This window comes from Podarcis raffonei, chromosome 13 (genome assembly GCF_027172205.1).
Source record: "Podarcis raffonei isolate rPodRaf1 chromosome 13, rPodRaf1.pri, whole genome shotgun sequence".
NCBI lineage: Eukaryota > Metazoa > Chordata > Lepidosauria > Squamata > Lacertidae > Podarcis > Podarcis raffonei.
In genome coordinates this window covers 24926816-24954447 of record NC_070614.1, presented here as the reverse complement: position 1 = coordinate 24954447, position 27632 = coordinate 24926816, and the positions used below count along the sequence as shown (strand labels likewise).

The 27632-nt window shown below is 45.8% G+C and overlaps 1 protein-coding gene across 4 annotated transcripts in view; it reads right to left on the bottom strand.

Annotated features, from left to right (window-relative positions):
• Nucleotides 1-27632, bottom strand: part of ASIC2 (acid sensing ion channel subunit 2) — a 392894-nt gene that overhangs the window by 53829 nt on the left and 311433 nt on the right. For all 4 annotated transcript variants that reach the window (XR_008327307.1, XR_008327306.1, XM_053362111.1 and 1 more), the window contains one exon: nucleotides 12299-12449. Coding sequence is in view for 2 of the 4 variants with exons in the window: in XM_053362111.1 (XP_053218086.1) it covers nucleotides 12299-12449 (151 nt within the window). In the remaining 2 variants the exon portion in view is untranslated. The remainder of the gene's footprint in view (nucleotides 1-12298; nucleotides 12450-27632) is intronic.

The window sequence follows — 27632 nt, the reverse complement described above, 5'->3', positions numbered from 1 at the left end:
TTCTTGTTCCTAGTCCCTACAAACCCACGGTAACTGGATAATGCTTTAGGGTGCTTTCATGTATTATGACCCAAAGACTGCCATCCCTAAGCTCATGTACACAAAACTCAATGGAATTTGCTTCTAAGCAAATATGCTAAAGATCATAGTATAAGAACATGCTTGAGCATCTCCAGTGCTGTGTGTGTGTGTGTGTGTGTGTGTGTGTGTGTGTGTAGGTTGTTAAAGTAGGACAGAAAGTAGAAGAGACACATTTTTAAACTGAGTCTACCATGTAGCCAAATGCACATTACACATTAGAATTGTGGATACAGGAAAAGCTAAGGGCAACATGAGCATCAGTGTCCCAAACTGTGAGATTTGTTAATGTAATTAATTTGCACAAAGGGAGGCAATGGGGGCTTGTGACTTCTTGGAAACCACACACTGTTATCTGAATTTCCTGACCTCAGATGCCCTGGGTACTAGCTGTGGTTACTCTATGCTGAAGAGAATGCACTCTCAACATGCATAAATACTCTCTCTTCATTATCACTCTACGGATCCAAGGTTTGAATCCTGGTGCAGAAAACAGATTCTGGGGCTTAAGATTTGGTGACCCTCTACATCAAATTAAGCTACAGATGCCAGCTTCCCCACCACCAGTCCTGCACAACTGACACTGGCTCCTGAAATTTTAATATACCCCCCTCAGGCAACCTAGGATGAAGCAGCAGAATTCCGGTTGCTAGATCCAGGAGGACAAGCAACAGAAAATGTACATCATCATGCTATGCTTGCAAAGACCTCAGAGGCACCTGGCTGGTTGATGTTGGAGATCAGAATGCTGGACCAGATGAGCCTTTGATTTGATCCAGTAATTCTTGGGACAATATGGAGCCTGTTATTCAAGGATGTTGCTTCTTGCACAGTTCTCTCTATTTCAGTCCTCTTTCTCTGCCCCAACCGTTCCTTCCTCCCCCCCCCCTTTGTGCCACATTGATTTTCCCTCTCCTTTTTAGTTAGCTGTTCTTTCAGAGCCCCGAAGCACCTTTTCAGAACTTCAGCCGCCTGCCTCTGCGGCTTCCTGCCCCAATGCTGCTGTATGGAGCATTTCCCTGGGCTGTAGGTTACATTTCCTCGGAGCCTGATCATTTCCTCCCTGCTCCTGCCTCCTCAAAGCCTTTCCCCCAGGCCCCTTTCTTGCTGCACCTCACTCCAGTGCAGTGTTAGCTCTGGCTCCCTCCTGTTGGTTTCCTTTTGTAGAGCCGAACAAGATTTTAAGTGATGCAAACAGCTGTCTCCATGGCAGCCCTGTCAGACTCACTCCCCTTACCCCTTTGGGCCAAGAGCCATGGCTGTTCATCACTTGTGTCTTGTGCGCATGCACCAAACTGCAGATCCCATTCACGTTCTCGCTACTTGCCCGCAAGGCACCCTGGGCGAGCTGTCTAGGGCCCCTTTCCCTGCTGCTCCACAGATCCATCACTGTCGCCAAGCCTGCTCTCAGCTGCTCAATCTGAAAAAAACACACTATCAAGAGTCACAAGCCTTGGCGCTGCTGAATGTACTAGGAATGTGGCTCCCAACCTCTATTAAGCATCGTCCAACAAAACAAGCCTGGGAACAGAGATTAAAATTTCTGGGAAGAGAGGTGCCAGGGGCCAGGCTCAATTTCGCCAGAGAGACGCGGCAGCTGCCACAACAGCTCTGTTTCCAGAGACTATCTGAGGCACTGGCAGGCTGTGGTTATGCTAGTAGCGAGGATGGGTGTCACAGAACGCGAACACAATTTGGCCTGGTTCGCACATGCTTGCTTCACCATCTGATGACACTATTAAAGGCATGCCTTGCGTATGTGAACGGACCATATCGCAGATAGGATTTTCATCAAATGCAATGCTCTTCAATGGAATCATGTTCATAAACACACACACAGTCAGCCTCAAGTCATAAAGGGTCCAGTAAGGCAGGCCTGGTCTACGCATGAAGAATATGAGATAGCCGAGACAGTCCCGAGGTGGCAAAATGAGACTGTATCACTTCACACTATAGGGGGGTGATCACATTTCACTGCAACAAAAACTCCTTGACTGCTGTGCTGATTTTCTATTTGCAATGAGCAAAGATAACCTCTCTCTCCCTCGTTTTGTTGTTGCTGTTTTTTTAAAGTGCAGCGGTTTCTGTACATGGAATAGCATTCACAGTCAAAAGCGGGGTCCACAGTCATTCTACCACCTGATTCCCCTGCACGTGTAAGACCAGGTCCAAGTGCAGAGCAAATAAGAGAGGGGCATGCATATGCCAAGCATGCCAAACCTTCAAGTCAGAAGGGTTGCTGATCCACTCTGCACATAGTCTGTGGCATTCATGATGACATACCCAACACTTCAGCTCAAAACAGGTTTTGAGGCTAAGCCCTAATAAGCCTTGGCTGAAATGAGATCCTGCCTCTCACACAAGTGCTACTTATAGCAATGTATTCCTCCCCATCCCCTGCACTTGGAAAAAGCAACTTGTAGGGAAGCAGGCATAAAAGTGCTTCAGGCATATATGCCTTTGTAATACTGAAAAGACCAGATATAAGTCTTCGACCTACAAACCTTCCAAAAATCCCTCAATCTTTGGATGACGCAGCCCTCACTCTGAATCCTCGACAGGACAAAGGCAGGGTGATTCTAGATACTCTCTGAATGTGTCCCTTCTACATCCAGTTATGCAATATGTGGTCAAACGGTTCCCCAACTACTGTATTTATTTATCTGAAAAGCAGCATCAGAGGCTGCAGTCAAGAACAGAGGAGTGATACTTGGGAGGGTGCTTAAACCTTTTTCTTCACCCTGCTTATCTGCTCAGATTGCCCTCCCCAAACTGCTTTGCTCTCAGGAGAAAAATAACACAGGAGCCATATATTTTACCCTCTCAGAGAAAAGCAGCTTGGGGGATGTTGCTTGCAAGTGGACAAGCAGTAGGTAGGGGAAAGGGTTAAGCAGTTTCACTCCCAGTACTCTCCAACTCACAAATGTGGCTTTCAAAGACTGCTTAGTTGTTGTTTAAATAAAAACTCCTATATGAAACAAAACCCTACCACCCACCTCCAACATACCATTTAGTTTACCCACATTTAAAGAACGTACGGTACATGGTTAGCGGGATCTGTCCAAGGTTCTGATCTGGAGCATGGCAAATCTGGGGGGTGATGATAAGTTAGTCGTTCTCAGTGGTACGCTGGCCAAGGTATACCAAATATATTGTGAGCTATGGACTCTATCTACCCACAGATCTGCCCCCCACCCCCTGCATCTCTGCACTGTTTGATGGGAAAGCAGAATGCAAATTTAATAAATGCATAACTAAATAGCAGTGAACCATGCAATCAGCTCCAGGACACTGCATCTGACATGCAGCAAAGTTATCAACAGAGAAAGCACATCCAGTTCAGTAACATCCAGAGCAGCAGTTCCCGAACTTATTTTTCCTCATGGACCACTTGAAAATTGCTGAGGGTCTAGGCAGACCACAGAATAATTTTCTTCTGCCTATTGCAGCAACTGTAATGCACTGTGCTAAGTGCTGTATGGTTTTTAATTATAGTTTTAATGCTTCTTTTATTTCTTATATATTGTATTCTATTGTATTACAGTTTGAATCCCATAGAAATAAAACTGCAATACAATAAAATACAATGTAAGAAATAAAAGAAGCAATAAAACTACAACTAAAAATCTATATGAATATTCAGTGCGGTGGATGTGTCATCTCCTATCTTCAAGCACAACTCCACAGGCATGCTGTAGTCCACATGAATGAAGCTTGTGGGCAATAGGTAGTATGCAGACAACAATTTGGGAACCCTAGTTCTAGAGAGATTAAGAAGGTAGGTGAGGATGTACTAAAACTATTTAGGTTTCTAAGGCTGGGCAAGAATTAAACATCAAGTTTTGGTTGCAAAAAACCCGTTAGTATAAATCTGTGCTCTTTGAACCTGGATCCCCAGATGTTGTTGGACTACAATGCTCATCTTCCCCAGCCAGCTTTATCAATGATCAGGGATGATGGGAGTTGTAGTGAAATGAAATCTGGTGCCCTCAGGTTGAAGATCACTGGTATAAATTGTATCATCATTCTAAGGCAGAGACAAGCCTTTTCTGGAAAGTGTGGGCATGAGTTCAAGTCCTCTGAGGATAAAATACTGCCACTTTTAATGCATGTTGCAATAGAGATGTTGACCTGACTTAAGCCTTGAACAGTTTTTTCTACTTAGACAGGTAAGCAGGCATCTATGCAATACTGCAGCGGCAGGTGGGCTTTAACTTTGCATTCCTGGTCAGCAACTAGTATGGCAATTTTGAACCAGTGCCTCAGTACCCACAACCTGAAGTGGCCTGCCTACAAATCCTGTTGCCACAATTGCCAATTTATTCCCACCTCTTTTGCCACTAGGTCTGAAATGTTGTAGAGGAGAGTCAGGGAACATCTCTAAGCGTGATGGATTGGGCCCATGACCTTACATGTTAAGCTTAGCCATTAATGCTGAGGTTTCCCGGGAAGGCCACAAATTCAAGTGGCTGCTGCCACTCATCCCTTCCTTCCTTCTTTTTTAAAAAGAAAACTTCTCTAGGAAACCACAGGAGAATTTCCCAACAGCTTGCCTTTCTGCTAGGTCTGCTGAAGGAAGTTCCACTGCTCTCCAGAAAATATTGTGGTGTCCCAAAGACAACATACCCATAATTAAAACTGAGTGCCACAGCCTGTGGCCTGTGTGGCAGTATGTGTGGGAGTATTCAGCCTGGAAACCCGGTGCTCCAAAATGTTTCTGACACTCACACTCAGTCGAGCAGAGCAGGCAGCAAAATGGAATCAATGCATGGAAACGCAACGGGCAGGAAAGAAAACAACATTGAAAAATCAAACAGCCCAGGGGAGTTTTCATGCAGAACCCTTTTCTGCTGGGTTTGGCTGCCTCTGGTGAATCGCTAGCTGGCACATCAAGCAGCACCTTTCAATTAGGGATGTGCAGGGAAAGGAAAGAGTGGGAAAGTGTGTGTGTGAGAGAAGAAAGAAATCTTTCAAGTCTGGCATCATGATGCTGCAAATTCCACTTTCAGGCTTAATAATAGGAGCACAGAAATGTGAGCCGCAGGAGGTAAATGAGCCTCTCCGTTTAGCACTGATATCACCTGGCCATACCTTTCCTCTATCTATGAAGCCACTTTTTTTACTGCAAGTCCTTCTCTCTAGGCTTGAGTTCTCAGCAAAGGCATTTCCAAACCACCTTGTTGCCTGACTCTGCCCTGACCCCACCCCAGCTACTCTTTTGCCAGCCCCCCCCGATCTGCCCTATGTATGCTGATGGTGCTAAGTAAGTGCTCTGGCTACCATCCAGCAAATCCTATTGCAGCATGATTTCTCCAAAACTTCCCTCATCCCGTTAACACAGTGCAGCTATAATGTACCCAGAGAGATAGGGAAATCATGGCTGCTTGGCAGCCATTAGCTAAGCAGCTGCGATGTCACAGAATGTTTGCAAACATTCCAAATGCAGACGGGAGTTCTGGAAGCCTTCTTTTAAAATATTAAGGTTGCACTCTTAAGTGAACACCGCAACTCATAACCTGTGCATAGTGATGACGTAGGAGAGAGCTGCTATCTAATCTGGTAAGAGTCCAGTCAGATGCAAAATATTCCCATCACCAGAAATGAAATAAATTATTCACTCCATTTGAGTTCCACTGCTTCTTCCTAGGACCCTTGAGAGTGACACAGAGCTGCATTTAAAAAAAAAAAATTATTTAGATAACCTTTTCCTGCCCTGGAATAAGGAAGGATCCCTACTGCTCCCAAGGGAAGTGGAGGGATCCTGAGGCCATAAGAGAAGATTGGTGGGAGAAGGAGTGCCAAGCCAAAGTATGACTCAGTGGAAAGAGGGATCGACTAAAGGGCAAAACAGCTTTGGTAATGGCTGCATTTGTTCAAGTACACAGGAGAGGCTGCCCCTTGAAGCTGGAACAAATCATTTTCACCGTAATACAATCAAGACAGCTGAAACCCAACTGACCTTTGCAGAACCCTTTGTTCCTAGAGAGATGGCTTTCAGAAGAGGATTAGACAAATTCGTAGAAGAGAGGTCTATCAGTGACCACTACCTGTCATAGCTAAAATAGGCTTCTGTGTTTAGCAGAAGGCACCTCAGAATACCAGATTCTAGGCGCAAAGTGTAACAAAAAGGGGAAGACTCAGGAGAGCCTGCTTACGCCCCTTCCTTGCACACCTGTCTTGCAGAGTAGGCCAATTGTGCTTCCCAAGTACCGTATATAGTATAGTTGCCACCACTTCCTATCGCCCTTCCCGCCCCCTCCAGGCATGAAGAATTTGGAGGAGGCTCAAAGCAGTTGCTTTCCAAGGGGCTCCGAGTCTGTCCACCCAGCACTTATTGGGCCAAACTTCCCGCTCCTTTCTGGGATATGTAGGGCTAGCTTCCAGCTGTTTGTCTCACCCTGGAGATCAAAACAGCTTCCTCATTTCTCTGTCAGACCTATCCAGTCTCTCATGTAGAACAGAACTAGGTGCTGGTCTTTTGCAACCCTGATCCTAAACTCCAGCAGTATGAAGCCAAATTGATCTAGACAAGTGGGGATTGCCAGAACCCTGAGGTTGGCAAACACACACACAGCAGACCCCAATGGCCAAGATTTTTTTTAAAAAAAACTTTATTTAGAATAGAATCATAGAAGGGACCCTGAGGATAATCTAGTCCAACCCCCTGCAATGAAGGAATATGCAGCTGTCCCATAAGGGATTCAAACTTGCAACCTTGGCATTATCAGCACCATGCAATAGAAAGAAAGAAAGAAGGCAATGAACAAGGAGAAGACTGAAATCCATTGGAGTTCTGTGGATCCTTGTCTACACTAATAACTTTTTGGCATCCACCTGTCTCTGGAGATACCTGACAGAACATGGGATGTTTTGCACACAAAACATGTGCTCTAACACTGAGTTATGGTTCTTTCCCTGCTGATCACCGTCTCCTCTGTGATTTGTAATCCCCTTTTAAAAGCTATCTAAGCCAGGTACCATTACCACATCATCCAGAACCAGCAGGGAATTCCTTAAGTCAATTATAAACTGGGTCTGTCTTGAACCTACCGATGATCAGTTTCATTGGGTGACTGACCCCAGCTCTTATGAAAGTGGGAAGAAACAATCCCTTCTGTCCACTTTCTCCAAACTGCACACACTTTCATAAAACCCTGCTGCGACTTGAGTTTTCCTTATGCTGTGCTTGTGAGCAACGAGAGGCATGCAACTGGCCAACACTGGACTCGACAGATTTAAAAGCAAGTCTCTGAAAAGTCTTCAGTTTGCGGGGAGCCTTGGATAAACCCTTTGCTCAGGGTTGTTTAGTGGGTGGTTCCCTATGGGAGGTTGCCTGCTCTTGATGGGGACTCCCCTGCTCAGCGCCTGAGGGCCCCAGTCCTGCCACTCATCACCTGGCCCAGGGCAGGGCCTGATGGGCTCTATAAAGGACTGCTGCCACCGCAGCTGCTGCTGGGCAGAGAGGGCTCCATTTTGTTTAGTTTTTCGTTTTTGTTTAAATTGCTGTTATTTTTTACCTATGTCATTTTAAACTGTGATATTAATGCTGTATTCTTAGTTTTAGATTTATGTGGAAATTGTTTCCCATTTGGTTGTGTATTTTTTGATGTAGTTTATTTATTGTTTATGACTTTGGTAATTATGTAAATCTTGTCATGCTGTAAACCACCTTGAGGATTGTTTTTTTAACTGTGGAAAGGCGGCATACAAATAAAAAATGATGATTATGTTGGTGGGGCTATACTCTCTATGAATGAGTGGGTACACAGCTTGGGGGTACTTCTGGCTCCTTTACTGAGGCTCAGTTGGCCTTGGTGCCACAGAGTGCCTTCCTTCAGCTTTGGCTGGTGGTCCAGCTGCACCCCTATCTGGACAGGGATAGCCTAACTTTTATCACCTATGCTCTAGTAACCTCTATCTTAGATTGCTGCAACATGTTATATGTAGGGCTGCATCTGAAGACAGTTCTGAAACTTCAGCTGGTGCAGAATTCAGCAGCCACGTTGCTCACCAGGGCTAAATGGTTTAAGCATATTACACCAATCCTGGCCCGACTGCACTGGCTGCCCATTAGATTCAGGAACCATTTTGATTCTCAGCTATCACCCCTAAGTCTCCACCACTGTGGGGTGCTTGCCTCACAACTCAGTGTTCTGCAACCCTGGGCCCTTAGACTTTGTTAGACAACAAGAGACCATTGGCTACGCTGGCTCAGGATGGTCACAGTTGCAATCCAACATCTGGGCAGCCAAGGTTGAAGAAGACTGGAAGTAGAGTGTGCATTGGAGGATCATTGGTTGGATACGTGTGGGGGCCACATGATGAGGGACAGCCAATGGGGTGCCCTCCAGATGTTGTTGGACTCCAGCTCCTATAATGCCTGACCATTGGCCCATGGTAGCTGGGTCTGATAAGAGTTCAACAACATCTGGGGGACAGCTTACTACCCCTGCCTTAAGTTTCGTGTGGGAGGGGGTTTGCCCACCTGTTCCTCTCCTGCATCGAAGGGCCATCAGCAGGGCAAGTCTTGAACCAGCCCGAAGTGACTCATTTCTGTGGTTGCTGGGCTATTGACAGAAGAGGGGGAACATCCCTGACCTTTTCTCTTTGGGAAAACACAGCTAATTGCCTGTGTTTCTCCATTCATTAGGAAAAGGTCCAAGACGCAACGAGATGAGAAAACATTTGCATGCTCTCCTCTGGGTGACATCTCTTCTTGTCCTCAGTGAAGGTCAAGGGCAACCAGGGTTGGCTTGGAGACAAGCTTTCAAGCTAACACATTCCTCCCCCTCCTCCCCCAGGGTTTATTTATCCTTCTGGCTGCTGGCACTTTTAAGGATGTTATTCATCCAGTAGGACTTTTTATGTTCCCAGGAACATAAATCAGGAACCTTGTCACTTTTTTACGGCCACGACTAAATATTGCTACCTGGTAATGCAGCCTCTTAACAGCATTTAGAAGAGAGCCACGTCCTTCCTTTTGTAAGGGCTGTTGGCGCCTTGGCTGAGGTTGTTTTATGGAGGAGTTTAATAGAGGAGCCCAACATGAAGTCCTACTTAGAAAAGAGGGAGCTGCCACAGAGATTTACAAGCTAAAGGGCTAGCTTCTACTGGCAGGGAGAGGTGGAGGACTCCACTCAGTTTACACAGCGGAGGAGGCTTCTGGCAAAGCTATGTGTCTCATATCCACACTAACATACACACAATATCCCAATAAAAATGCTGCATGAAGAAAACAGAAATTTTCTGTAACGGATTAAGGAAATTTAGCATCTGTGAACCACTTATCGTTGCAAGTTTTGGTCAAGCAAATTAAGGCCCTTGGCTTTCCTCACCTTTCTGACAATCTCTATATCCTTGCTCATTACACATTACCTTCCTTAAACACCTGAGATGTGTTCAGAGCACAGTCTGTAGGCAAACAACATAGACACATCCATGCCTGTTTTGAAGAATGCCTGGAAAGCCACAACACTTGTTAAGCAAAGTCCCCCTTGAACACTGATCTTTTGCAATGATACTTGATACCTGCAGTTATATATATACTTCTTTGATTAGAGGGTTGAATATCATCTTGATCTCCCATGTCTGGTTTTAAGAGGAGGTAGAGAGATGCAAAATACATTGCAATACAATACCTGAAGCCAAATCAACTAGTCTTTGCATTACTTTTTTTTCTAATTTTGCCTGTCATGGGAGGAAGTATCGGCCTCATAAGGCAACAAAGGGACGCTCCAAACACTGGAAACAGCATCAGTTGCACTTCTGAGATTTCAGCAGGCATTGCTTACACACTTCTTAGCATATCTGTGCAACCACAGGACTAGAAACTTATGTGTCTTTTTAAGGAAGCAGAGAGCCTTGGGAAACATAATTCTGCCCAATTTGATATATTTGTTGAGGGGGAGATTCACTACGTCAGGGAGGCAAGTAACCCTTTACAGCAGGAAGGTCATATTTCCTTGAGGGCAACCTTCCAGAGGTGGGTTAGGCAAAGCAGGTGGAGCAACAGATAGGACTGTTACCTTTGCATAGTAGGCTACATTCCAGATGAGCTAAAGTCAAGAGATTTCTACAAACACACATATTTCTAAAACAGTCCTTAGCATTCTTTATCAACAACCCATAAAGCGGACAAATATTATTCTCTCCATTTTGCAGACAGAGGTGGAACATGGGCTGCGACTGAGAAAACAGCCCTAAGGTGGGTTAATGGCAGAGGTAAGAGTTCAACTGGGACGTTCAAGCCACAAGGGGCTAGCAAACAGTGAGGTTTTTTTGTCACCCCGAAGCCCCAGTAATTTCACTTTTATTCTTTTTTAAACAAAAAAGGGGCTGTATCTAACTAGGTTCTACTCATGCCTAACTGTTGGTAGATATGTCCATTAATTTCAATGAGTTTACACCAGGGAGGTCCTGATAGGGAACATCTTAGTGCTGCCAATCGCAGTTGGGCTCACTATCAGCACCGGTCAGCGAGCCCTGCTTGCAAAACAGGAATTGGGAGCTCACCTGAAGTTACCCATTGTTTCTCTGGAGCCACACCCTTACCTATTCCACAAATGACATCACATATGACATCAGGTGTGCGGCAGGTGGTTGTGGTTGAGAGAAAATGGCCTCATGGGTCAAATTGGGAGCCATGCCATCCCTGATTAGGCATGGAGGTCAGAGGTTCCCTTCCCCTGAACTACAATTCCCATCGGCCCCAGTCAGCATAGCCAATGCTTAGGGATAACAGGAGTTATAGCCCAAACCCAGAGGGCATGAGGCTGGGGAGGCCTGCTGTCACTTATGCTTCAGGGAGAGTTTTAATCTGCATCCTTGACCCCTGCTTTCTATCTATGATCAACTATAAAAATGTATTTTGGGGGTGGGTAGGTGGGTGAGGAAAGCCTTAGTTTTTAGAGACCAGCCCCTGCCTGAGTGGATTTCATACCAAAAATCCACTTCAGTATTTTTATGCTAATATTTGGACATCCTCGACTCCTTTTTATCTTGTGCGCCAAGAGCCAAATTAAGTGTTGCTATGGCAACCAATATAGCTGATCCTCATTATTAGTGTGTGTGTGTGTGTGTATTTGGATAGTACCCAACAGGCTCGGCCTGTTTCAAAGCTTTGATATGCTGTTCAGAAGTGGGGCGGGCGGGCTGCCCTGAGATATAGATTTGCCTCAGCTGTGGCAATTCTGGCCCTTTAACCTGGCAGGATTCTTTTGCTAAGCCGTGTTCGGAGAATGCTCTCAGGAGAGTCACATGCTGGGACTGAGTGCTGGGAAAAGTTCATCACCTCAACCTTAAAGAGGTAGCAAGTGCCTGGAGCCGCGGGAAGCGGGGAGGGCCTTCCTCAACAGCAAGCTGCTCAGGCTGAGGAAGGGATGCCAATCTTGGAGAGCCAGAAGCAGACACTCGCATGGGATTGGTCCTCTGTGAACACCTGACTCCCAGGAGCCATAGGATCAGTCTCCTCCAAGTTGCAGATCTCTCCTCCAACCCAGGTGCCAAGGCAGGGGTAACCAACACAGAGCCTTCTAGATGTTTCTAGACTACAACTCTCATCACCCTTGACCACTGGCCATGCTGGCTGAGGCTGATGGGCAATAGAGTCCGACAGCACCTGGAGATCAGCACATTGGCTTTTCCCGGTGTAAGGAATAGGGGATTGGTGCATGAGCTGCAGAGCTCCTGGTGTGAGTCCCATTGTCAAATCTTGGTTTGAGCAGCAAAGCCTGCTCTAAAGCAACAAAGGACATGGGAGGGGGCAACCCAAGGAGTTGAACAGCGGCTTAGAAATAAGTGTCTGACAGCCTTGGGATGAATTTGGCAATGAAAGTCTGCTGAATGTGCTTTGGATCTGATAAAAAGGCTACCGGCAGGAAGTTAATACAGCAGGGTATGCAGAGGCCCAATAATAAAGCCACGAAATTTGATCTTCGTACTGATACAGATGAAGATGTTCCGGAGCTGTCAGACAAGGCCAAGGAACCTGTCATGGCTAGGGGCAGTTCTTTAGGGCTGAAAGGGCACAAAATTGACATGCCTAATTGATGAAGATGGGGACTCAGACCAGTATGTAGATAATATCCTATTTCTGATCTTGGTGAGCCACATGTGGAGACTTTCCGCAACTGAAGAGTGTGGTAACGTGCTATAAATGAATAAATGGGTAGATGAAGAACCTGGCAATCAGACAGGCAAACACAATGAGTCTTCTCCTTACCTGTTTCTCCCCATATTGGCAAGTACTCATCCTGCTGAATGTCCAGCATTATCTCCAGGCCATTGCCTGTCCCACCCTTGAATGTGGTCAACAGAGGATGCCCATCTTCTCCTGAGTTAAACATGTAGCACTTCCCATATTTCGTAAACACCTAAGAAAACACAGAGAGGAAGAAAGATATTCAGTGACACTGTTGCTGGCCTATAGGTCCCAAAAAACCTGATTCTACAAAGAACTGCCTCAGCAATTGGTTTGCAGGGGAGGCACCTGTATAGCTCCCTTCCAACTCTACAATTACAGTGGTACCTTGGTTTTCGAACAGCTTGGCTTCCAAACAAATCGGCTCCCAAACACCGCAAACCCAGAAGTGGGTGCTCCAGTTTGCAAATGTTTTTTGGAAGCTGAATGTCCAATGTGGCTTCCACAGCTTCTGATTGAATACAGAAAGCTCCTGCAGCCAATCGGAAGCCACGCCTTGGTTTTCGAACGGTTCTGGGAGTCAAACGGATTCCCAGAATGGATTTAGCTTGACAACCAAGGTACCACTGTATATGAAAACTGGCTTTAGCCTTGAACAGGAGCACTCTGTGGGTATGGGTGTGTTACACACAACAACATTTTATCGCAAGTCCCATTTGTGGAGTTTTTACATTCAAGACGGTTTTGCTACACAGTACAGGCATATCTCTGTATTTTCCCATCGCTGCTTACTTCTACCTTCTCCCAAATGTACCACCTCTTAAGCATTTCTAAAATCCACACCTTCCGCTGCGGCTTCCGCATGTTATTTTCTTTTGTGGAAGGCACTTGATTGAGGTAAACTAATTACTCATGTGTTTCCTCAGCACCATTGATTTGACAGATCCCTTGTGTTTCTGGCGAATCTGTGAACACCTTGGTTATTTCATGAGAAACATCTTTCAAAGTTTGGGGAGTTAGGCAGTGCTATTTTCCTAGAAAAAGAAGTGCCAGAATTCACCATAAATGGTGCCTACCTAAGAGGTTCCAGAACTGGGTTCCAGGTGGAAAAAAGCCCTGGGGTTAGGGCTTCTAAAGGAGAGACAAAAAGCAGCAGCAACAGCAGCCAGATCTCTCTACATGGAGGTGCCACTCATACTTGAGTAAAAGGGAGTCTGTCACATAGCACCCTAAAAGACCTCTGGAAGCAGAGAAATCCATCAAAGGAGGAGATATGTGATGTGGCAGCTGCTGCAAGGGAGGGGGGGCTGCGCTGCTGTAGATACTCTCAGGTCTTTGCCCCTGACCCTGCTTCCATCTCAAAAAGGACACACCAGAAACGTGGGAAGCATCTCAAGCCTGGACGTCACATTTCCACCAGGCTATTGTTTAGCTCCCAACAAACAAAACAGCGGCTTATGCTCCTGAACTCCAGAAGCATTCTCCATATCAACACATACGTAAGTCTTAATATCCTTTTCAATTGCTGCCTCACCACGCTGCGGAGAAGAGAGTCTGGGGAAGAAGGGAAAGATTTCACAGCACAAAGGGTTGGGTCCTCCTTAAGGAGGCTGTTTGCGATTTCCCTCAGCCACTGAGACAAAAAAGGCTGTTTATCAAGTCTCTTGGCTTCTCTGGATCCACACCCCAACCAAGCCAAGCCAGAAAGATCCTCTTTGCACACTTTACGTAGCAATTGAGCCCTGCTGCAGCTGAAGCGTTGTTTCCTGCAGTAAATGCATAAAGCGTGAAGGGTAGACTTGTGCCTGAACACTTGGGTAGGGGGGGAGAGAGATGCACTGCAGAGCCCCAATTGGCCATGGCTCTTCGGCGCGTGTCCACTATGTGTTTAGCAACGCATGCCTGCCCTTCACGCACAAGTTGCACAAGTTTCCCTTGCAGATTTTTCTCTCAATCTGTTTCTTGTCTGTCAGGGCCATGTGTGTTCTGTGAGATTAAAAAGGAACACCTTCAAAGACCAAAATCCCGCACCAAATATCTTGGATTTTGCCAATCTGCACTTAGTATGCAAATCAGGCACATCTGCATATTTTTCTTTCTTGGTTTGAAAACATGATTCTACGGTCCTTCACAGTAAACATAATTTATTCTGCTTCACCTAGTGACTGGGTGGGACTGTTAGGATTCTTGCTCCGTGCTTGCAGTCATGGGATTGTTGTCTATCACAAGACAGTGTATGTTTTCATTCCAAATAGTGGGAAGTGACAGAGACAGGGTGTTTGGTATTACTGTGTTTCCATGATGTATGACTATTGTCCTTTGTTCTTTCTTTGCTGTCCGATGAGAAAGAGGAAGGAGCTAAGTCAGAATGCTCCGAGTGTATTATATGTAAATAAACATAGTTTAGCCAAAATGCTGTGCTACTGAGTTCTGTTACACAAACTGCTAACACTCCGCAGGATCCTAAGTGTGCTAATGCCACTTGGTATCAGTCGCTGGGATGCTTTGGCTGGAGAAAGCTTTAGAAGCTCCCGACCGACCAGGAGGGAGAGAACATGCCAGTCAGGCGTGTGTCTCTACCAGGGTCCTACACTTGAGTAGGACGAGCCTAACATGGACAAAGAGTTGTGGGGGGTAGGCACTGAAACTTTATCCCTTAGCCACTGAAATCTTGTTCAGCTTTAATGAGAGTATGGGTCTGGAATTGCACACATACCTTCAAGCACACACACACACACATATGTGCTTGAAAGCTGCTTAAATAAATAATGGCAGATAGAGAAAAGCTGAGATTCTCAAGAAGTCATATTTTATGGTTCCCTGCCTCTCATCCAAAAAGCTGCTGCTTTAGCAAAAAAATATGTAACATTATATTCTGATGTATGCTTGATCCAGGAAACCCCATAGATTCCTAGAGAACCCTTTCCAACTTGACTTATCCTACAGCTCTTATAAATCAGTCACAATGTTTTTCTATATATTGCAGAAGATTCTGAGGTCACATACTGGGTTTTAGTCTCTGTTGGGTCCCTGCTGGTCAGGCCTGTTGAACCTAAATGCTGCATTCCACAAACGGACAACAAGCCAGAACATACCCAACACCCCTGTCCCTCCCACCCCGTGGATGGACAAATGTGGAATTTGTCCCCCTATGAGGGGAATAGGGGTCTTTAAACAACTCTCAGCACCCTTAACAAATGATATTTCCCAGGATTCTTTGAGGGGAAGCCATTACTGTTTAAAGTGGTATCATAGCACTTTACAAGTTTGGTGGAGGTGGAGCCTGTTTTTGTATTATGAGACCACTTGTCGACATTTGCCCAATCCACATTTGTCTCCTATTCCCCTCATAGAGCTACAGTTACTTGAGTGGCTTAATTATCCATCCCTCTTCCCAGGGAACTCTGAGAAGTGAAGCTCTGTGAGGGGGATGTGGGCTTAAGGACATATTTTGTCACGGTCTTTGCTCAAAGACAATAAGGGGATTGAAGATGGCAATTACGAGCATCAGCACTGGATGCTGTGGTGGCACTGAGGATGCTTCCCTCTCTGAAGCGAAAGTGTTACCACAACTCCAGGCTGAGATCTTGAAAAAAAGCCCACCCCTGGTTTTCCTAACATAGGTTTAGTCTTCATTCTAGGCAATTAGCACTTTGGGGAAACATCCACGACTACAGCGATTTGTTTAATTTACAACCCCATGCATGTCTTAGCTGTTCAGAGCCTGACCGCTAGAATTTCTTCAACTGCTGCCTGAATATTAGCTCCGTATTTCTTTTTAAATACCCACTCAAGCAATGCTAAATTGTGCTGATGGTAGGAGAGGTGATTTAGCACACCTCTAAAGGGCCCTCTATAGCAATCAGCAGTCAAACAAAGCCTTCTGCTGATTTGCTGTTGTGGAAAGCGGCCCCTTGTTTTCCCAGACATCCCAAGTAGGTGAATGCAAGGCTCCTTGCTATCCAGACATCCCTACAGACTGGATAGGGTGGAGGATGGAGGCTCAACCACTTCTGTTCAGGGACAACCTCACTCATTCTTTCTTTTCTATTCCCTCTCCATTCAGGGAAGAGGAAGTGCAAACATGCCCTGAAAGCACACATCCAGGCCAAAAACTCCCTCTGAAGGAGTGGGTATGTAGTTTGAGGGCACTTCTGGATTCTTTGCTGTCACTTGAGGCTCTGGTGGCCTCGGTGGCACAGAGTGCCTTCCATCAGCTTTGGCTGGTGTCCCAGCTGTGCCCCTATCTGGACAGGGATAGCCTAACGTCTGTCATCTGTGCTCTGGTAACCTCTAGGTTAGATAATTGCAATGCATTACATGTAGGGTTGCCTCTGAAGACGGTTCAGAAACTGCAGCTGGTGCAGAATTTGGTGACCAGGTTGCTCACCAGGGCACTATGGTTTGAGCATGTTACACCAATCCTGGCTTGAATGCACTGGCTGCCGATTAGTTTCCAGGCCTAATTCAAAGCATTGGTTTTGACTTATAAAGCCTTAAATGGCTCAAGACTACAGTACAGTGGTGCCCCGCAAGACGAATGCCTCGCTAAACGAAAAACCCGCAAGACGAAAGGGTTTTCCGATTTTTAGCGGCTTCGCAAGACGAATTTCCCTATGGGCTTGCTTCGCAAGACGAAAGCCCATAGGGAAATCTCCGGGGACAGCGGGGAAGCGCAGCGCGCCTTCTCCTCTGTTCCCGGACCTGTCCTGAAGGCTTGCGGTGGGAGGTCCGGGAACGGAGGAGAAGGCGCGCAGCGCTTCTCCTCTGTTCCCGGGGCTTGCGGTGGGAGGAGGGTTTTTTCTTCCCACCGCCAACATTCAGAACAGCATTCTGAATGTTGGCGGTGGGGAGGAAAAACCCTCCTCCCACCGCAAGCCCCGGGAACAGAGGAGAAGCGCTGCGCGCCTTCCCCTCTGTTTCTGGACCTGGTCCTGTGCAGGCGGGCGGCGGGGAGAAGAGCGCTTCTCCCCGCTGCCTGCCCCGCAAGCTCTGGGGACAGCAGGGAGGCGCGCTGCGCTTCCCCTCTGTCCCCGGACCTGTTCTGAAGGCTGGCGGCGGGGAGAAGATCGCTTCTCCCCGTTGCCAGCCCCACAATCTCCGGGGACAGAGGGGAAGCGCAGCGCGTCTTCCCCACTGTCCCCGGACCTGGTCTGAAGGCGGTCTCCATAGGAACACATTAATTGATTTTCAATGCATTCCTATGGGAAACCGTGCTTCGCAAGACGAAAAACTCGCAAGAAGAAAAAACTTGCGGAACGAATTAATTTCGTCTTGCGAGGCACCACTGTACTTCAAGAACCACCTCTCCCCATATGAACCGACTCAGATCCTGCAATTATCATCTGAGGCCTTTCTTTGTGTGCCTCCCCCCCACAAGATGTCCAGAGGATGGCAATACAAGAATGGGCCTTTTCTATGGTGGCTCCCTGTTTGTTGAATGCTCTCCCCAAGGAGGCTCACCTGGCTCCTTTATTATATATCTTTAGGTACCAGGAGAAAAAGTTTCTCCATAACCAGAGCTTTGGCATTGTATGGCATTTTAACTGTATTTGTGGGAGGCAAGTGATTGGTTTGTTCTTGTTTGTCTATGTATTTTGTGTTTTCTCGTTTTGTATTTTGATGTTGTGAACTGCCCTGTGATCTTCAAATGAAGGCCACCATACGTACTTACTTACTTACTTACTTACTTACTTACTTACTTACAAGATAAGATAAGATGATAAGATATAAGATAAAACGTCCCCCCTTTCAATTCCAGATGTTTGGCCGGTGATTATGATTACTCAGAGAGGAAGAAAATGCACTCTGAATTATTTTTTATTTATTAAAATTTATATGACTCTTGTCTTTTGGGTAAAAAAGCCCCCTTTCTCTCTTCACCACAAATGGCTAGGCAGAAGGTAGAACATGACAACAGACTGGTGGCCCCAGCTATTCAAGAAGCAGTTGGGGGGACTGTTTCCTTCTGCTCCAGAAAACCACTGGAGAGCTGGCAGAAAATGGCCCTTCTGGCAGTGGAACCGGCTCTGTTATCCCTCATGAAAGAGTCTGTATTTTACAGCCACTTGTCTGGAGTGCTGGACTAGGTTTCAGGCAAAACAATCTTAATGGCAGCCCACGCCTCTCTTTGCCTCAGGCACTGTCTGAGGCCTTGATGAGCTCTTACTTAAACAAAGCTCGCTTCGTAGGCAACAACATCCTTTCCGACAAAACCCCAAAAGGATCTATAATTGATTCAGATGCAACATCCCATAGTTCCTTGACAAGTGCCCCCAAGGGCCGGTTCAATTACACACACACACACACCCTGTAAACCCCCCCCCCTTCCACAACTTTATGGGCTCTGCTGCTCCCCACATCTCTGACCTCATCATGTCTGTCATGTTCTGGAGATTAAACCTGCCATTTTGAATCCTTGATAATATTGGGCTTGGCAGACATCCCACCCAGCTAGGTCAAAGATAAATACAAACCCAAGCACCGCACTGTGGGGAAATTGACAACTGCGCTTCCTAGAAAAGTCTGTTTTGTGGGGTGGGGGAAAAGACTTTATTACTCCACATCAGCACTTTCTAGCTTTTATGACTGTCAAAGCCAGCCAGCGTACAAGGGCACTGAACAAGGAATAGGGTTGCATAAAACCCCTAAACAACTCTCTTCTAGGAAATTAAACTGGATATATTGAACTGTGGCAAAACAGGTCGGTCACACGTCCTAAACCACTTGTACCCAGAAGACCATGTTAGCTTTGTTCTCATAAAAGTTCTCTTTCACAAGCCCAGTGCTAGTACAGTGCATTGGCCACTATTCAAGGTGCTACTTTTAATCCGCAAAGCCATAAATTTTATGACACAAAGTAAGAGCTAAAACACCTTGGGGACACAAAGATTACCCTAACCGAGGTTTGCTGGAAGAAACCTGAACACTATACTGCAGCTAGAATGCTACTGTATGATGCTGTTGAGCGAAGTGATAACCGTTTGCAGGTTTATACAACTAAGAGCCAGAGGTGTTTATTCAATGACTTCTGGTGGCTGGTGACTACTGGCTACTATATTTATTCCACCTAAGTACGTACGAACAGTTCTGCCTATGGAAAGCCCACAAGTAGGACTCCAGCCTTATCCCATCCTGTGCTTTCCAGCAGCTGTTATTCAGAAGCACACTGCCTCCAACTGTGGAGGCCGAGTATAGCATTCATTGCTAGTAGCTATTGCTAGCCTTATCCTTCATTAAGTTTGTCTAATCCTCTTTTAAAGCTATCAAAGTTGGTGGCCATCACAGCCAATTCCACAGTTTAACCAAGCACTATGCAAAGTAGTACTTTCTTCTGTCTGTCCTCAATCTTCCAGCACCCAACCTCATCGAATGCCCTCCAGTTCCAGTGTTATGAGAGAGGGGAAACAACTATTCTCTCCACTTTCTCCATGCCATGCACAGTTTCATAACACTTCTATCATGTCACCTCTTACTCACCTTTTCCCTAAACTAAAAAGCCCGAAATACTGCAACCTTTCATCACAGGGGAATTTATTCACTCCCTTCATCATTTTGGTTGCCATTTTTTGAAACTTTTCCCAACTCTACAATATCCTTTCTGAGGTGAGGCAACCTTAATGGTACACAGTATTCAGGGGTGCCATCTGCTAGGGGCTGAGCCTTTTGGCCCCCCATACTTTCGAGGAGGGTGCCACTCCTCCCCCCAAAAAGTCCAAAGCCTTCCTGAGGAGGCCAAGCATGGAGCCAAGTGTGGCACGGCTTCAGTCTCCTCCTCCTCTCATGGAGGAGGCTGGAAGCAGCAGGAGAAGGTGCAACCATTGAAGCTGTGCTGCTGCTGTGCTTCCGCTGAGCTCAGCTCTGCCTCTGACATCCTGATTTCACATGTACCACATTGTGACATCACACATGCGATATCATGTGCCGCATGCCACCAGCCCCCCCCCTCTTATTTGGAAGCTGGCATGTGTGACTGTTTTCCAAATGCAGTTGCACAATAGATATGTATAATGGCGTTATGGTATCGGCAGAAAACGCAAGGTGAACTGACAGCACCACCATCTCCAGCTTCTGCTGCTAATGCTGTGTCCCTCCTTCTCACATCAGAAGGATTTAAGGACAGACTATACAGTATACAAAGTGGGAGCTTTCTATATATGCCCATTCTGGAGCAGAACTGGGGAAGAATAATAAAACTTAAAAGTATATTGGGAACATAGGTGCACTTTGGAAGAAGAGGCATGAAAGGCATGTTTAATTAAGTGGTTTCGTTTTGTTGCTTGCTTGCTTGCTTGCTTGCTTGCCCTCCTTTGTTTCCTAAAAGGATTTATGATCTTTGGGAAATTAGATTACGAGTCCTTTGGGGATAGTAAGGACAAGTCCTTGATGACATTATAGCATCCTGCCCTGAACTAGAGAAGAAGGTAGGCTGCAAGTATAATAAATATACAAGGAGATGTTTAATAGCTGCTCAGATCTTTAGACAGAGACCTGGACTACCTCACATCTGAGGAATAGGAGGATGCTCAGAAGTCAATGCCACCAATCTATTATTTCCAGGCATGAGTGATGCTGAGTTAGGTCTCTGGCTTGACATTTTTGCAGGCTCTTCCTCACAGCAGAGAAGGGAATTGGATCCCTCCTGAGAGAAGACCTGAGCAGGAGGCAGTGCCTGTAACCTATTTGCTAATTGGGGAACCCAGGCCTGGGTCATGGTGCCATTCTGAGCAAGCTACACTTAATCTAACAAGGCGACCTTCTATGGGACTATCGTTTTCTGCCTTCACAAAATGTCAGAGGTCAGAGTGACAGACATTTGCTTAAGGGTTTCTTACAGCAGCCTCTGCTGATCCTCTGCTTTGAGGCTCTTTGCAAACCTGATTGATGTCAAAGACCTTCAAGGGAAAGAGGTTTAACATTTTAAAGAGCAGTTTTATAAACGGATTCAATTATACATGGCCCAGCGTGTGGATGAAAGCAAAGCATGCCCACCACGCAGGTCACAGTTTTAATCCAGAAATGTGAGATGGGGAGGGTTCACCCTGCTTTTCATAAGTTCAAAGATGTCTTGGTTTTGATGAAAACATGGAAGTTATCCAAGAACCAGAGATGGGCTATTGAGAGATCATCCAACCCACGGCCACCACTGATGGCCAGCAAGATTCTGAAGACTTAAAATCAAGTGGATTTCTAAGGGCTGGCTCATACACAACAAACACACACACGTATATACATCAAATGAGTACTGTTCATATAATGACTGGCAGCTGAATGGGTGAACTGATCCCATTTGAAAAAACACTGTGTGTTGAAGTGATGTGAAAAGTTATCTGTGTCATTATTCCTGCAATACTGTATTTGTTGTTGTTGTTGTTTAGTCGTTTAGTCGTGTCCGACTCTTCGTGACCCCATGGACCAGAGCACGCCAGGCACCTCTGTCCTCTGTATTTACACATACATAAAAGTTAGCAGGTTATATCGTTTCCATCTAGTTGATATGTGTTCATGTGTGAAACAGCCCCAAGACAGGACTTTGTAAGCCTGTTTCCTCTCCTCTCTGTTTGGCACAGCTGCTTTGCTAGGCTCTTCCAACACTCGTGTTAGGACCACGGCTACAATACCGTGCACTACAAAGTAAAAGAATCAAGGTTCAACATTAAAGGCAGTTCAAGCTTGCCCCAAGAAATGCTGAATTTCCTACAACCTGTGTATGTTAAACTGCCAGAAAATGTAGTTATCAGCACCAATAACTGGGAAGATTTGAGATATTATAGTCAAATGAGGACAAATGTGCATTTTGCAAGGAAATATGAAAGTAAGATTTTTTCTTTCTTTCTGAGAAAGTAATTTCAGTTCTAAAGGAAACCGAAGGGGGGTGGGTTAAGGATTTTCAGGAACAACACAATCTTGCTTTTAAGGAGCTTTAACTAACAACAGAAGCAACTGGGAAGTCACAGAGAAAACACCTAGTGAGATACGTAGGGTAAAAATTCAACTCTGTCATGATGCTTAAAGAATCTAATTGGGAAGCCATTTTCTTACCTAACTATCTATAGAATTCTAGCAGCTACCTTGCTGAGATTCAGACCAAAGTTTGGGACATCAATAGGTATCAGCAACTCTCCCAATTTTGGTTTCTTAATTTTCCATGCTTTCCATTTCTCCACATTTCCACATCAGTTTGTGAATTATTTTAACAAGCAAGTCCTCATGAAGATTCAGCAGCATTTCAGTGCTGATTTCCTCACACATGCATGTATTTCTGCAAAATATACACATTTTTGCAAAGCAATTTCCCTGTTTTTAATGCAATTTTGTATGCTATTTTCAGTAATATATCCATTTTTTATCCACACTTTACCCAAGTATATGCACTTTTGTACAAGTTCCTTGACACGAGAACTGAATTGCATATTTTTTATTGAAAGTGCAAATTAGGTAGGGTCGCCTATAAATGTGAACTGAATGAAATTCCTCCCCCATCCCAAGATATAACCAATCATAACTCAGACGGACTCTGCTTGATTTGAAAAGTCCACTAAGAAAGGGTTTTCTCATTTACATGTAGTTCACATCATCCCAGATTATGAGGCCAAATAGCAATAATTTGAAATGGTACTATATAAATAAATCCAATTTCTAAGTTAAGATTTCTATCAGAGCCAAAAAAGAAGTACTCTTGGGAGCAGATTAAGGTGGGGAAAATTACACCCAACCTGCTTTATTCAGTCAGTTAAAAGTCAGAATGAAAGATGAATGACTTGACAAAGCTTCCAAAAGTCACAGGAGGCAACTGCTTGGAGTGTTCTGTTTCATAACCTCAAGCTGCCAGTGACCAGCTCGCGTGCTCCTGCAATGTGCCAAGCTATTAGCCCCATGCTACAAGCGGCTGCTTGCAGTTCAGCATTCTCAATTGGCACCTTCCAAAGCCCAGCTGCCAGAGTTCTCCAAGCTGCCACACAGACGACTGTCACACCAAAGGTGATGACGATACCAGACTGTCATCCTTGGAGCTTGGACTTGGTTAGAATTTAACATTTGGGGCCCCAGATCTGAACACCGAGAAGTGCTTTCTACAGCCAAGGCATTGCAAAATGGTAAATCGCCCAAATCCAAAATGTAGATTTTCATGGCCTAAGTCAGTGGCTTTCAACCAGTGTGCTGTGGCACCCTGGGGTGCCTTGAAAGATTATCCGGGGTGCTGTGGGCAGTACTGGCCTATGTCGTTCTTTCCTTCCATCCCTCCTCTGATGCCCTCTTGGAAATGGACAGACAAGTCCCAGGCCAATGTGGGGCAGTGTTAGGAGGCACCTCTCTTTGAGGGAAAGCAGCTTAGAGACCAGCGGTGGCAACAGCAGCTGCCCCAAGGGCTCCCAAGGAGAGGGGAGAGGAGAGGAGGCTGAATGAACCCTTCACATGGGACGTCGTTTGAGAACGGGTGAAAGGCTGCCAGCTCTGCGGGCAAGGGGTGATGTATCTAGGCTCCTGAGCCCCACAAGGGTGCCACAGAAAAAAATGTAGTTGGTCAAGGGAGCTGTGGACTCAAAAATCTGTAGCTGGCACATGACCTCCGATTATCTTTTGATTCTAATCGGCTTCTTTGGCAACCAATCATCTTATCAGGGTAGGCGCTCAGCAACAAACTTTCTTCTGCTAACCCCCTGAATGTGATGGGTGTTGAGAGCTGAGAACACTGCCCTGAATAGCAAACACCGTGAGATTAATCCTTTAAAATGGAGATCAAATCCATTCTCTTTTTTCAGTGAGCTATTTTCTATGCAAATGAAGTTCCAAGGATCCTGAGCTTGTTCTGTAATTAGTGTCAAGTTAATTAAAAAAGAAAGCCTTTAACAGGTGTTCATTTCACATTTGGTGAAGGGACGTTGAAGCCTGCCCATCACTGCTGCCTGTCTCCCGTACAGATTTGGAAGTGAAAAATGTGGGATGAATTATTACTAGAGCAGTCAAGTACAACATTTTCCTGTTGCCTAGAATGGACACACAGGGGAATGTGGCTCCAGACAGGGACCACTTCCTGTCCTACCTGCTCTGGAGCTTCCTCCCCCTGTGTGTGACCAGGTAGATGGACGTGACCCTAGCTGACCAGATAAAAGGACTGACCATGCAACCATCTCTTTCTTAAAAATTATAACTAAAATTGGTCCTCCAAGAGATAAGTAGCTCAGTCCTGTGGCTGGCTTGGGGTGTCCTGCTAACCTGGACAGAACGAAGGAGCAATGGGGAAAGGTCAGTCTCACACAAACCAAAAGTGAATTCCAGAAACCCAGGCAATACAGCAAAGGATTCTGGGACACTCTCAGCATGCGCAGGATGCTTGGTGAGGGCAAAAGCAAAGGGTCACCATGAACTTGCATGCTTCTTTTAACCAGAAACCAGATTGAATGTTGCTGCCCTAGATAGCTGCTTAGTTTGCAAGTATGATTCTGTAAGCCCTGTCGAAAGTCTGGAGCAGGATACCCTTTACCTATAGAAAAAATATATATCTTTGACACTGGCCTACCAAGACTCTTATTTCTTTATCACTATACAAAAATAGTGCCAGGTGCCAGGAACTGCTGTACAAAATACCATGGGAGTCGGTGACAAAATGGCTGCCATGTGGGCATAGCAAGATTCAAAATGGCTGCCATCCAGGTGTGGCATAACACAAAATGGCTGCCCTATCAAAAAAAGAGCAGGAAAAAGGGCAAGATCATGAAAAGGGGTGGAAATTCCCACCCCTCTCCATGAATGAGAAAAAAGACACAGACATAAGTCATCACTGTGCTCACTTCACACAGAGAAAGTATTTGTACCTCTACTCTGTTCAGAACAGAAGAAAGTATGTGTGCCTAATTCTGGCATTCAATGAAATGTGGGCATGTCTGGGGTGGGGACTTCTTTAATGTAGAAGAAGCCAAGTCATTGCAAACAGGAACCAAGCAAGAAGAGCAAACAGTCTCTTGTGCATTGTGGATTGTAGAGAGGGGACTGGCAGACATGCTGGAGCTCAAGGGCTTCAAGTTGGCAGCGCTGTGCAGTCCTTGACCTGAGGAGCTTACAATCCACATTTCCACAGTGAGGGAGACAATAGGCAAATGGGAGGGATGGGAGGAAAGAAAGAGACGAGAGCAACTGTCTGAACAGCAACAAGGACACTGACTTTTATATACTTTGCTTTCATCCTCAACAAAATAAAACCTAAGGGGTTTAGTCAAAGGCACCAAAGAAGAGAGAAGTTTAGAGGACAGGCTTTAAAAGAAAGAGGGTGGGTGGGAGGAAGAGGTGGTGGTCATGGAAAGTGTTGGCAGGTAAGGGCAAAAGGGTAAGAGTAAGACAAGCCCACAGTAAGCTTTGATGGGAGAGACAAAGAGGAGTTTCTGCTGGATTCTTCCCACACAGTGCTTTCCCCCCCAGGAAAAATAGGTGCCGGAACTCACCATGAAGTTGTTACAGTAAGTTGCAGGGTGACTTGGGGCAGCCCTGAACAGATGCCAGTTTGACAACAGCCAAATTCACCGCCCACAGAGGTGCTAAAAACTACAGCAAAATGGTGAGATCTTCTGCGCTGTGCAAGAGCTCAGGTGAAATCTTCCTGAAAATGGCTGCAATATTTCCCTAAATCGGTGCTGCTGCTGGCAGATGGGGGGGGGTGCCTGCAGGACTGAAGCATGGGAGTTTCTGTAGCCTCACCCTGCCTAATGGCCCAGCCCCAAATTCACACACCCAGGTATGTATCATTCTGCCTTTATCCTCACAGCAACCCTGTGAGGTAGTCAAGGCTGGCAGGTGGTAACTTGCCCAAAGTCCCTGTGAGCTGCATGAGAATGTCGCTCTGGCCTTTCTGTGTTAGGCCCAGGGCTTTTTCTCAGCCAGAAATCACCCAAACTCAGTTCCGGCACCTCTCTGGTGGGCGCCATTACCATTCTAAGAGAACGAGGGAGACATTCATGGTGAGTTCCATCACCTTTTTTTCTACAAAAATAGCACCAGTTAGGTCAAACTCTCTCCCTACTGCCACAGCTCAAGCCTTTTGTATCTCCTATAACCCATTCCCTCCCACTCTCCCAGCAGAGGGGAAGAGGTTTCGGTTAAAGAGTTTGTATGACTGCCTTGATAAAGCGCACCTTGATAAATTGGCACTCTAGGCTGCAAGCAGGAAAATGAAATTCAGCAAAGACAAATGTAAAGTATTACATGCTGGAAAAAGCAGACCAAATATATAAATAGGAAACTGGGGGATAGGACGGGTAGGACAGCAAGGAACTGGCTAGGCTCCAGAATAAGTGAGAAGGATTCAAAGGCTTAGGATTACTCACAAGTTCAGTGTGAGAATCTTGCATTGTAATGCTGCTATGAAAAATACTGTTGGGGTTTTGAGGGACAGGGAAGGGAGAAGCTTGGTCGTATGAAAGCTGCCTGTCATACCATGTGGCCCATCCAGCCCAGCATGATCTTCTACTCTGCCTGACAGTGGCTCTCCCAAGTTCCCACACAGAAGCCCTTCCCAGCCAAGCTATTTGTGGTGTAGTGGTTAAGAGCAGTGGACTCGTAATCTGGTGAACTGGGTTCGTGTCTCCACTCCTCCACATGCAGCTGCTGGGTGACCTTGGGCCAGTCACACTTCTTGAAGTCTCTCAGCCCCACTCACCTCACAGAGTGTTTGTTGTGGGGGAGGAAGGGAAAGGAGAATGTTAGCCGCTTTGAGACTCCTTCAGGTAGTGATAAAGCGGGATATCAAATCCAAACTCCTCTTCTTCTTCTTCTACTTGACATCATTTTTAATTGGAAATGCCAAGAATGAAACCTGGGACCTTCTGCATGCACTAAGACAGGGGTCAGCAAACTTTTTCAACAGGGGGCCGGTGTACTGTCCCTCAGACCTTGTGGAGGGCCGGACTGTATTTTGGGGGGGGAAATGAATGAATTCCAATGCCCCACAAATAACCCAGTGATGCATTTTAAATAAAAGGACACATTCTACTCATGTTAAAACACGCCGATTCCAGGACCATCCGTGTGCTGGATTTAGAAGGCGATTGGGCCAGATCTGGCACCCGGGCCTTAGTTTGCCTACCCATGCACTAAGCTATGTCCAGCAGGCAGCAGCCTAGGATGCCAGAAGTAAAATCATCATTGATAAACTAGACTAAAAACTTTTAGTCTGTTTCTGGTTCCTTACAAGAAAACTAGTCCAGGTAGCAAAATAGGCAGGTTAGGAATTGTTCGTTCTCCTTCAGATTAGAAAAACTGATAACCATTCACTGGAGTAAAAAAAACCGACTGAGAAGCAGCATGCTTAAAGATTCTGCAGCGCATATGAAACTCATGGAACTCATCACCCACAGGATGTCATTACAGGTCCCAGCAGAAGTGGCTTTTTAAAAGAGTAATAGATACATGGAATGCGGGTCTA